Source organism: Polypterus senegalus, chromosome 12 (assembly GCF_016835505.1).
Source record: "Polypterus senegalus isolate Bchr_013 chromosome 12, ASM1683550v1, whole genome shotgun sequence".
NCBI lineage: Eukaryota > Metazoa > Chordata > Cladistia > Polypteriformes > Polypteridae > Polypterus > Polypterus senegalus.
Window position 1 is genome coordinate 101929652 of NC_053165.1, and position 12710 is coordinate 101942361.

Consider the following 12710-nt stretch of genomic DNA (forward strand, 5'->3'; position numbering starts at 1 on the left):
TGACTTCAAGAAAGGCATCAGTGAAATAATAATACTATTAGGTCACTATACAAGCTACTTATTCTTGAACGTGCTTTACGCAATTGTCCATGTAAATCATTCGCACATTAAATCAATTCCTGCTTTTTACTGCTTTTCGTAGTGACTAGGCTTTTGTTGGTGGTCATTGCAAAACACACATTTAAAGGAGACTGTATTCTTTTGAATTGAAATGGGTAATTTTTAGGAATAAGGTGAAATTTGAGTACATATTGTTATCATTATTAGATGCTTATGATTGTCTTTTGTTTACACTGTTAACTCAAGTACAGTATTTTGTTTGTGTTTTTCATCAGTTGTATGTAGTCCCTCTTTAGAGTCCATAGATGTGAATGTAAATGCAAAGCAGTGCTTGAAGTGGATATAGTACTTAAGAGATGGCACCATATGTGTTAAACTGATGTATTAACAAAAAGAGCATGGAGTATTTCCCCATTAGAAATTCAAGTGCCACTATCTAAGACAGACATTTCTCCCTTGAAGTATGCAGCAAATCAACCAAAGAGCACTCAGTGTTGCAACCAGAGGCTGATGGAAGTTGATGGAACAGAACAGATAACGAAGATGAAAGTCAGTACACATCTAAAAGCGATGGCAGCCAACATCAAGAAACAACACTTGCTAACCATTGAGCTTTCCTTAACTTTCTCTTTCCATTTCACAATGTGATCCTGTCTCTTTTTTCCTATCCTGGACACTACCCCGGTTTCACTCGTCCATCCACCTTATTAGTTAGTGGTGCTATCTGTGTGGTCCATCAATCCTTTCTGTCGTGTCTTTCATTTGCATAAAGCACATTTTTAGCATAGTGCAGAGCATGTAAGTTAGCATAATATTAAAAAATATCAACAAAACTTTATCGACAAATACAGAAATGCATGTAGGCTAATTTTGTTTTTTCTATAACATCTTCAAATTTCAGTCAAATGTGTTAAGAAATTTTTCAAATTTTAGGGTACTTAGTTTATCTATTGTGGCAGAAGGTTTAACCCTAAATACTGATATATCAAAATATCCTTTCTTAGCAGATGTCTACTGCCTCATATGTACCATTGCGCCATTTTGCAGCTTTTTAAATAAACAGGAAATAATGTTTTTTGTTGTTGAGTGAGTGTGTGAGTTAGTGAGTGAGTGAGTGAGGGAGTAAGTCAGTCAGTCAAATTATAAAAGTAAAACTTGAGACAAGACTATTGCCAAGAGATTTTTTCAAGTCCCACCCTCCTCTTAACTGTTTTCAACCACACCCACAGTCCTCTCACCTCTCATTCGTGTAAATGCTTTTGTCAGACACAGTTCCTGTGCTCTCCGCTCTTATAAATTATTTTACGTTTTCCTCAACTTAAGTTCCCAATAAAAGAAGACTTATTATGTCCAAATCTTATTGAAGAATTTCAACCATAAGGGTTATCAACAGAAGAAATGAGTACACAAGCAATCCTAGCACTGAGAAATGTTGAAGTCAAATGAATTAACGTGAAAACTGTAGATCAGTTACATGGCAAATTGGTTAAATGCATATCAATAGACTATGCTGAAACAGTTGGTGGTGATGGTGCGGAAGTTGAAAACATCAATTTACAATATCCTATAGAATATCTACAACCTTTAACACTGTTCGGTATTCCGCCGGCCGAATTACTGTTGAAAGAAGGACATATCATAATGTTATTGTGTAATTTATGTCTGAGTGATGGGTTATGCAATTGGACAGGATTAGTTGTATTCAAAACTGGTCGAACAACAGAACGAAAACGTATAACGCAATGAATACCTCTAACACAACATGAAATATAATCTTCTTTCAATTTATTACGTTTTACTATTTTTTACTATGGTTAATTAGTCATTGTAATGTAAAACAGTTAGCTCTATTATGCATATGTAACAATTCCCATGAAAATAACAATCTGTTTAAATTGTACATCTGCTTCCCCATATGCGAGTGGCAGATCTGCAAAGTGGCTAGTGAGTAGCGCCCACCTGAGCATTGGCGAGCGAAGCAAACAGAGGCAGAGCCCTCTAGTATATATATATATATATATATATATATATATATATATATATATATATATATATATATATATATATATATATATATATACAGTGCATCCAGAAAGTATTCACAGCGCATCACTTTTTCCACATTTTGTTATGTTACGGCCTTATTCCAAAATGGATTGAATTCATTTTTTCCTCAGAATTCTACACACAACACCCCATAATGACAACGTGAAAAAAGTTTACTTGAGGTTTTTTCAAAAATGAAAAAGCTGAGAAATCACATGTACATAAGTATTCACAGCATTTGCTCAATACTTTGTCGATGCGCCTTTGGCTGCAATTACAGCCTCAAGTCTTTTTGAATATGATGCCACAAGCTTGGCCAGTTTTGCCCATTCCTCTTTGCAGCACCTCTCAAGCTCCATCAGGTTGGATGGGAAGTGTTGGTGAACAGCCATTTTAAGATCTCTCCAGAGATGTTCAATCAGATTCAAGTCTGGGCTCTGGCTGGCCCACTCAAGGACATTCACAGAGTTGTCCTGAAGCCACTCCTTTGATATCTTGGCTGTGTGCTTAGGGTCGTTGTCCTGCTGAAAGATGAACCGTCGCCCCAGTCTGAGGTCAAGAGCGCTCTGGAGCAGGTTTTCATCCAGGATGTTTTTGTACATTGCTGCAGTCATCTTTCCCTTTATCATAACTAGTCTCCCAGTTCCTGCCACTGAAAAACATCTCCACAGCATGATGCTGCCACCACCATACTTTACTGTAGGGATGGTGCCTGGTTTCCTCCAAACGTAATGCCTGGCATTCACACCAAAGAGTTCAATCTTTGTCTCATCAGACATGTTTATCATGGTCTGAGAGTCCTTCAGGTGCCTTTCGGCAAACTCCAGGCGGGCTGCCATGTTCCTTTTACTAAGGAGTGGCCTCTGTCTGGCCAATCTACCATACAGGCCTGATTGGTGGATTGCTGCAGAGATGGTTGTCCTTCTGGAAAGTTCTCCTCTCTCCACAGAGGACCTCTGGAGCTCTGACACAGTGACCATCGGGTTCTTGGTCACCTCCCTGACTAAGGCCCTTCTCCCCCAATCGCTCAGTTTAGATGGCCGGCCAGCTCTAGGAAGAGTCCTGGTGGTTTTGAACTTCTTCCACTTACGGATGATGGAGGCCACTGTGCTTATTGGGACCTTCAAAGCAGCAGAAATTTTTCTGTAACCTTCCCCAGATTTGTGCCTCGAGACAATCCTGTCTCGGAGGTCTAATGACAATTCCTTTGACTTCATGCTTGGTTTGTGCTCTGACATGAACTGTCAACTGTGGGACCTTATATAGACTGGTGTGTGCCTTTCCAAATCATGTCCAATCAGCTGGACTCCAATTAAGCGGCAGAAACATCTCAAGGATGATCAGGGAAAACAGGATGTACCTGAGCTCAATTTGGAGCTTCATGGCAAAGGCTGTGAATACTTATGTACATATGCTTTCTCAGTTTTTTTATTTTTAATAAATTTGCAAAAACCTCAAGTAAACTTTTTTCACGTTGTCATTATGGGGTGTTGTGTGTAGAATTCTGAGGAAAAAAATGAATTTAATCCATTTTGGAATAAGGCTGTAGCATAACAAAATGTGGAAAAAGTGATGTGCTGTGAATACTTTCCGGATACACTGCATATATATATAGATAGATATATATAGAAACTTAGAATTTTTAAATCGCAGAAATTTTTTTTCCATTGGTTAAGTAAAATGACTTTTATTTGTAATTACTGTTAGATTTTTTATGGTAATGCTCAAAATTGGAAGTCTAATAAAAATTAAGTGGAATTTCCATAAATAATCTGCATCAGGCTCATAGGAATCCATGCAGTATTAGGAAAAAAACAGATGCTGTCAAATAATTTAAGAAGCACATCTTTTGAGTGTAGCTGAAAAACCAGAGCAACTGGGTAAAAGCTATATAGATATGGTGAGAGCATGCAAATTCTCCAAAAGCAGCATGTAAGTCAGGGTTCAAACCCAGTACTATGAAGTTATGAAGTAGAAGTGCTACGGGCCACCACTATATGGAGTTTGGTTTTGTTTTACTGTGGACTGGGTCATCATTCAAATAGCTGAAAACCCGCCACAAGTGACAGAGTAATGGATAATCACAAGAAAAAGAAACTACAGTATGTGAGTGCTTAATTAACCAAAAAAAACTTTCCAAACTCTATCCATTCACCTATTTTCTGAACCTATCAAGCAGGAACATTGGATAGGGTGTGCAATACTAGGTCTCTGAAGCTGTACGGCAGAAGTACTAATCACTGTGCCACTGAGCCAATAAGCTACCCGTCATAAATATTAACATACAAATCAAAATAGAAAATTTTCCATCCTGCTTATGGAGACTATCCTAGTAGCACTGGACACAGTGCATGAAACACCTCAGAACTGCTTACTTGTCAATTTCAAGGCCTACTTGCATGTACGCAAACTCACACTCACACAAGGCCAATTCAGAATTTCCAATCAATTTCTTATATCAAATTAATAATTATTGATTAATTGGCCAGCATTGAGTATGAGAAAAGTTTGAATACAGGTTAGTGTTTTGGGGACAGTTCACGTACGCTGAAGCAGCTGAGGAGATCCTCTTTCAGGGACACGTTGCGCTCATTTCGCAGAAAGTCTCCAACTGCCTGTAGAACGCTCAAGGAGGCATTAGAGCTCAATGCTGCATAGAAAGAGGTGTTGTCTAGGAGACTGGAGAGCAATATGGCCTCACTCAGTTGTGCTCTCACCTCCCTCTTCCCTGTATCAAACCCTGATGGCAGGCTCACAATGAAGTCCAGTAGTCGAAGAATATAATTAACATTTACAATCCAGTTATGAAGTTCATGCACTTCCCCTTTGCACTCGCTTAGTTTGTACAATATCTCCAGGAGATGTGGAGTTGGGTTCTGACAGAGCTGGGATGATTCAAAGTCATATGGTATTGGTAGCAAGTCAAATATCTTTTGGAGGAAACATCTTTCATCTCCAGAGTTTGTTTCTGGATCTGCGCAGTACCCCAGTATCCAAGGGTGAATTGGAGCAAGATGGTAATAGATAGTATCATTGTGGCATATATAGTTTCTAAAACCCTTATTGTTCCAGCAGTGCTTCAAGAGGGTAGCATTTTCAAATGATGCAGGGGTCCAATAACGAATATCACAAGTGCCCAGCCCCAAAGAAGTAAAATTGTACCAGTTCTTGGTGCAGAATTCAAATGCCCAGCTTCCTTCTACAGGAACAAAGGTGGTCTCAGTGCCACAGAGATTTCCAATCAGTGTTGAAGCATTAGGCAAGAAACATCGACTAAAGTTCTGGACATTTAGTACTCTGGTATTCAGATGGCTGAGACAGTTTTCACTTGTGCTTTTCAAAGAGCTTCCATTGGGGCCAGAAGACATTTGTTGACAAAGGTTATCAATGCTGGTCTGATTAAAAGAGTAGAATTCCTTCTGCATTGTGACCTAAGGCAATAAAGAATGATTAAAAAACTTATAGCAGAATGCAGGTTCAAGAGCCAAAAAAAAATTGCAAAGACTTTATTTATCCACCCATTGGAATCATAAATTCCAATACCCAGATTACCATGGTGCCATAAAGTAACACTTCTTCCTGTTGGCTTTCTACCCCTTACATACAACACTTTAGCTTTGGCTGGGTCTTCACTTTAATATGGGCAACGAAAACTTTCCTGAGAGACAGGAGAAAGGGTTGCCAGCGGTGTTATGTAGATACAGATGTGAAATTGAAAGACAAGTATCTGAAGAACACAGAAGCATCAAACAGGGAAAAAAATAGACAGGGATTTTAGGAGTTAAAGAAGAAGGCATAGTCAAACCAGGCAGGTGTTGTACTTTGAATTTAGGCAAAAACAAAATGAAGAGGCAATTTAAACATGGCACATTCAAACCTGTTCAGACTTTAATTTGATTGGCAGTGGGACAAATGGCAAAGAACATGTTCAAATAAAATTCATGACATGTGCATTTTGTGGCAATGAGCATGGATATGGTCCATCAAAGACACAGGAAAGAGAGGAAAAGCAGGCACTGGCAGAGATAATAACTTTGGAAGGACTTGAACCAGGAGGCTATCAGGAAAAAATCTAAGGAAGGGCAATTTAGGAAGAAATGGACAATGCTCCCCTTATACAACATAACTAATTTCAGGCCTGCCTAATGTTCTTTACAGAGAGATAAACAGAGAGAAAGAGAGTGAGGCCATGAAAGATTTGGGTAAGGTTTAGAAACCTTTAGGCCAATAAAGGGATCATTTGAGTCCCAGGATAGGAGTAAAGAGGACAGATTTCCTCTTTTTAAGGGGTTAGGCAGCATTTATGCCTGCCTGACATGGTGGCATTCTTAAAGTACCTGAAGGCTCGGGGTTGCTAGAAGGAGCTCTAGTTCCCTTTAACTTTAAGGGCAAAGGTAGGTCAGCCTCTGGTCCTTGATTATGCGGCTTGGATGGATGAGCTTGTGACTTGTAATCACTGTGTGTAAAGAGGCTTATTGAGGCCAGAGTCAATAAGTGTGTTAGGCAAGAGTTTAAAGGTCTGGAGAAAGAGAAACCAGACGCAGAGAGAAAGAGAGATAATTGGGAAGTGACCTTATGGAGTGTTTTGTGATACTTAGAAATGTGGAAATGGGTAAAAACCAAACCAGGGGTTAATGGAAGAAAACATGTTTTACCTTCTGCTTATAGGCTGCACTCTGCTCTCCCTGTACTCATTCACATATAACATGTTGCCATCTTTATTGTTATTCTGTATAAGAAATTTCTCTTAATAGTGCCTCTTCTGAGGGTAGGTGCATTCAAAGGGAAGCAATATATATCTGCAAAAACTAAACAATAAGCATTGTGGCTCAGAACTAATGCTAGAACAGCTTTGAAATGTAGTCATGTCCTTCACTCAGCAAGTTGTTCTCTCTTTGTATTTTGATTCCAGTTTCATGTAGACAAGCTCATTCTAGTTAGGATCAGATACCCCCAGCCAGTGGTCTTACAGTTGTGTGAATCTTTTAACAAGCATGCCTTCATGTTATTACATTTTTGTTAATCACTGGTCTCCACAAATCACAGAATCCAGCTGCTGAAATAAAGTAGTGTTGCCTGAATGCCTTAAAATCAGTCTGGATTCTTTATGGCATGTATGTAAGAATCAGCCAAATATTACTTAGGTGTTTCCCTTGATGACTCCTAGATTCTGATTCAGGAGCAGAGGCTTGTATTTGGGCCTAAAACTGACAATAGGCTAGTTCTTTACATTATGTTTCATAGTGTGGCCAACACATTACAAGGATGTAAAAATGTATTTGAGGCAACACATCAAAAGCCAATTAGTGGATGTGATAAAAACAATCTGATGTGTGGTTTATCTTAGGTAGCAGAACGGGGAAAAGCATTCTGTCACTGGAATTAATGTAACAATGAAAGCATAACAGTATTGTGGGTCTGTCCGTTGGCAAAATGCTATGAATACACCTATTAACACTAGAATTACCAAAGCCTATGAAAAAGCTAGTAAATCAAGCCCACCTTAAATCCCATCGTACCTCTCCGTCAGCATCTTTTGTCTTGTAAATGTGTCGATCAAGCCAAGCAATAAGCAGCCTGCTATACCTTCCACCCCTACTGCCGCAGAATGGGCAAAAAGTTCTCCCAACTTGAGCCCTGATTATCTTGGAGTGAAGTGCTGGAGGTTTAGAGGGGAAAATAATAAATCGCTGTTTGGAACACATGCATTTCACGTGTGTTCCGTGTCTACAACAATCTATGTAAACACATCATTAAAACAGAAACGTTTTTCTTGTTTTAGTAATAAATGACAAAAACTAGACATGAACTGTATAATGTGTGAAGGCTAAAGTCCAAATATCAAACAAACACTTTCACAAAAGGTGCAAGTATAATACAACAGTGTCTGTGGTGCAGCGGTAAGAACTGCTGACTTGTAATCCAGAGGTCACGAGTTCAAAACCAGCTCCTGTGCAAATTTACCATTTTGAGTAGTGAGCTGCTCTTATTGTTAATATTATACAATAAAAACATACATTTGATTGCATCTGTAACAGCTGGTGTACATTTATAGTACTTGTAAAAGTTATCTTTTTTTTCCACTTTTAACGTTTCTGTTTTAACGATGTGTTTAAATAGATTGTTGTAGACATGGAACACACATGAAATGTATTATTCCCCTCTAAAACTCCAGCACTTCACTCCAAGATAATCAAGGATCAAGTTGGGAGAACATTCTGCGGCAGTAGAGGTGGAGGGTATAGCAGGCTGCTTGCTGCTTGTCTTGATCGACACATTTACAAGACAAAAGACGCTGACAGAGAGGTGCAAAGGGATTTAAAGTGGGCCTGATTTATGAGTTTTTTCATAGGCTTTGGTAATTCTAGTGTTAACCATCTTCTCTTGGGATAGTTTAGATACGATTGCAATTTGTAAATACATAATTCTTCTTAATAGTAAAATGCTAAAATGCCCCCCGCCAATTTACTCACATACCCAGGCTTTGAAAGGCTGATGCAACATCACTTCTACCCACAATTTCTTGTTGTTTATAAAACTGTTTAATCCCAGCATCCTTTGTACCCCTAGGCTTTGTGACCTAAAGTTAATAAAAGCAAGTAATTGTGCAATGCTGTGTTCTTTTCTTGTCATACCTGACTCTGAGCTCTTGCCACCCAAAAAGATGAGTTAGAGCACACAGTACTGTTGAACTCTGTAGCAAAATATTCACTGCATACTGTCACCCACAAGAAGTCAGCTTCAGCAGCAGATAAGTACCAAGCAGCATCAGAGCAGAGGGACTGGAGATCAACCCCTGGGTCACTTGCTTCCATATCTACAGTGTCATCATTTCCTTCAAACAGATTACAGTACAGGAAGACTGTGAAGTTGGAGACTCCAGTCAAGCCAGGAATTGACTCATTACAGACAGCCTCCAAAAGCTCTGAGGTTGCAAAAAAGTTGTCTTCCACAGTCACATCTGTCCCAGACCAGATATCCTCCAGATCTGGCTCTGGGGCAATTGACCTTGTCTTCCTAAGATTCTCCTGCTTTTTCTTTGACCCTTCTTGTCCGAGCTTCATACAGGACAAAAAAGGAGGTTCAGCTGGAAACCCCTGAGATGCGAAGCCGAGCATTTGGGCATTCCAGTCAATGTTGTTTCCGATACCCCTGGAAAGACAGAAAAAATGTTAATAATTAAATTGGTAAGAGAAAGAGCCAGATTTAAAATAAAAACAAACCCTTCTGTTAAATAGGCAAGTTTTAAAATATCACATACTCAAAATACAGCTACAGAGTTTACTAGTGTGATTAAACAGCTGGGGAAAGATGGAAATATTGCAGTACAGCTATCTAACATAAAAAATGTTTAAAAGCAATTCATGTGAAAATGAAAAAATGAAAAACAATGGCGCCCAAAAATAAATCTTGTAACTAGATCTTAATGCTGCCTGCACAGAGGCTACCACTGTCTCCTCACATCTTAACAGGCCTGAGACTGAATTCCATCTCCGTCATTGTAGAAGTGCAGCTTATATGTGCTTAAATGTCTGTGTGAGTTTTCCTTCTAGATCTGAAAGACTTCTACGATGTGTTCATTAGCAATTCTAAACTGGTCCCACATCCATTAGTGCAGGTATGTGAGTAAGTGAGCCCTGTCATGGACTGGCATCCTGCGCAAGGCTGAATGTCATCTTGAGCCAAATGCACCCAGAATAAATGTATTTGTCCTTAAAAAGGATTATGTTGGTTCATTAATGGATGGATGGATGGACTTATTTAATTAGGATGGACTCAGCTTGATGTTATTTTGAAGGAATTGTTCTCGTCTAAATCTTTCTAATGTTTGAATGTTGTAATTCAGATTATCAATTAAAGTCTACTCACCAGAGCAGCAGTTGCCTTAAGTCACCTGAAACGTAAAAATGAAAGCATTATCCATTTTTTTTTAATCAATAAGCAGTGAGATCTGAGACAAGCAGACATGATGTAACAGTCAAGACTAAGATGTGAAATTGAGGGGCCAGCCATAATGACCGTCATTAAGTGGACACACTGCAATCTGATAGCTCCATATTAACAATGCTTAAGAGACTGAGTTACACTCAGATCTGAGAGAGAAGCTGGCCACACAAGAATAAGAAAAGAAAACAGTATTCATTTATAGTCAGCTTACCTAATGTACTTTTACTTGTTACTTAAAAACAAAGTTTCACTTCTTACTAAAAACCTGGCAGAATCTTACATCTTCTACTTGTACATATCAGATATGCAGCTCTAATCTACCTTGTGTTATAAAGGTTTTTTATTTTTATCACCTACCATTTAGCCATGTTGTATTTTTACTTTGTTTCCTACTTGTATAAGGATCATTGACTGTAACTACAAATGGAAGTGTTGTGAAAATCATTGAGAAAACCTTAACTTATCCTTTCATATAGTAAAATTGTTTGAATGTACCTTTGCTTATATAAAGATATATGTAACATTCTGATCTCTGTTACTGAACGATATTTTACATTTCCTTGGTTACTGCTCCTAGCTGATTATAGACAAGCTTCTAACCTCTTTGCCACCCTCGATCGTTTCTTAATTATTCACTGATTGACAATTTCCTCCGATTACACAATGCTGAGAGAATATTTACAAGCAGTACTAAAAAGATTTAGCCTGATCTTTGACATTTACTGAGAGATTATTTGCCTTTCTTTACCAATCAGTGGCAACTTGCTGACTAACAGTTTCAGCCCTGTTTCTTAGCTGAGTAACCACTTCTTGCTCCTTCGATGAGACAACCTCTTTCATGCTCTGTGTTTCTGTTATTACTTAATTTTTTTTGATGAAAACTGCCCATTCAGCCAGCCATATCATTCATTAACCTATTTACATAAATGTTTTCAAAATATTAAGATTTGAATGATTTGAAGATGGGCAGCATGGTGGTGCAGTGGGTAGTGCTGCTGCCTCACAGTAAGGACACCTGGGTTCGCTTCCCGGGTCCTCCCTGTGTGGAGTTTGCATGTTATCTGTGTGGGTTTCCTCCCACAGTCCAAAGATCGCATTGACGATCCTAAATTGTCCCTAGTGTGTGCCCTGCGGTGGGCTGGCGCTCTGTCCAGGTTTTGTTCCTGCCTTTCACCTTGTGCTGGCTGGAATTGACTCCCGTGACCCTGTGTTAGGATATAGCGGGTTGGACAATGACTGACTGATTTGAAGACTTTAATCAGCAGTACTCTGTGAAAGGAAATATTTTGCAAAATGTGTTCAAAATTACCCCTGAACAATATTCCATCTTTGTCCTTCTTCTTTCTGAAAAATACCTGGCATTTACCCTAAGGAATCATTTCAGAATTTTCAATACATGTCGTTTCTCAGTCTGTGTGCTTAAACTGTGTTACACACATGCAAATGGGAGGGAGCTGTATGGACCAAGTGAGGGTTATTCCACACCAGGCCAGGGGGTGGCGGGGTGCGCTAAACCTTCTTCTGTTGCCTCTGTAGACAAAAAACAGGAAAACCTTTCTGATCCAACTCTGAAGACATCATTTCCGGGTTCACTACGCCACTTCCTGTCTGGACATTTAAAACTGCTATCTTTACCAACCATCCTCAATTTAGTTACGGAGTCCAATCTATGCACGTCAGTGCTATTTTCAAACCCTTTCTGTAGCCAGGGAAATTCTATGGGTGGCTCCCCCAAACCTGTAGGGGCCCGTGGTCATCGCCAGGAGGCTCTCCAATGCCTTGGGGACCCTGGACCTCAGCACTTCCGCCACACCAGGAAGTGCAGGGGGGAAGAGAAGCAGGGACACCCGGAGAGCTTCTGGGAGAACAACCGGCACTTCCACCACGCTGGGGCGTGTCAGCGGGAGATTGCCGGGGAGCACCTGGAGCTCATCCAGGTGTGGATAAAAGGGGCCGCCTCCCTTCATTCAGAGCGGAAGTCGGGTGGAAGAGAGACGGAGCTGGAGAGAGGACTGGAGGCGGCCAGGAGAAAGGTATTTGGACTGTGTGGCCTGGACATAGGGGGATCGGTGCTGGAGGCACTGGGGGTGCAGGTAGAGAACTTTGTAAATATTGTACATAATAAAGGGTGTGTTGGGTGAACTAATGATGTCCGTCTGTCTGTGTCCGGGCCAGCGTTCACAATATATATATATATATGTATATATACAGTATATATAAACAAATATATATATATTTACGTATATATATGTGTGTGTGTGTGAATGTGTGTGTGTGTATGTATGCATTTATATAAAAGCAGCTGACCCCTACAGAGCTCCACTCTTGAAATATTTCTTCATAACATTGTGGTTTGATACTGAGCTTAGGCCAATTTTACAATTACAATTTTACAATTTTTCAAAGCTCCTGGAACCCTAGCCTTTTGTTATTTAAAGACAAGCATGTGTAAGGGACGGCCAGTAGCTCAACTGGAAGGATGGGGGAAGGCAGCTACTTTGGGACAGTGCCTCACCCAAAACGCTACATGGCAGCTTCCTTGGACTGTAGCGGTGCCCCGGATTTCCACAGGGCATCATGGGACATAGAGTTTGCTGTCACAGCCCTGCTAGGTACCATGGATGCCACCAGGGGACACTGTGGGAAGACATTGGGAC

The 12710-nt window shown here is 39.9% G+C and overlaps 1 protein-coding gene across 1 annotated transcript in view; it reads right to left on the bottom strand.

Moving 5' to 3' along the window:
• Positions 1 to 8998, bottom strand: part of LOC120541434 (stereocilin) — a 77873-nt gene extending 68875 nt beyond the window's left edge. The window contains exons 1-2 of the mRNA XM_039773054.1: positions 8742 to 8998; positions 4653 to 5537 (exon numbers count right to left, since the gene is read on the bottom strand). Of these exons, the coding sequence (XP_039628988.1) occupies positions 4653 to 5537; positions 8742 to 8921 (1065 nt within the window). The 5' untranslated portion in view covers positions 8922 to 8998. The remainder of the gene's footprint in view (positions 1 to 4652; positions 5538 to 8741) is intronic.
• Positions 8999 to 12710: the final 3712 nt, after the last annotated feature.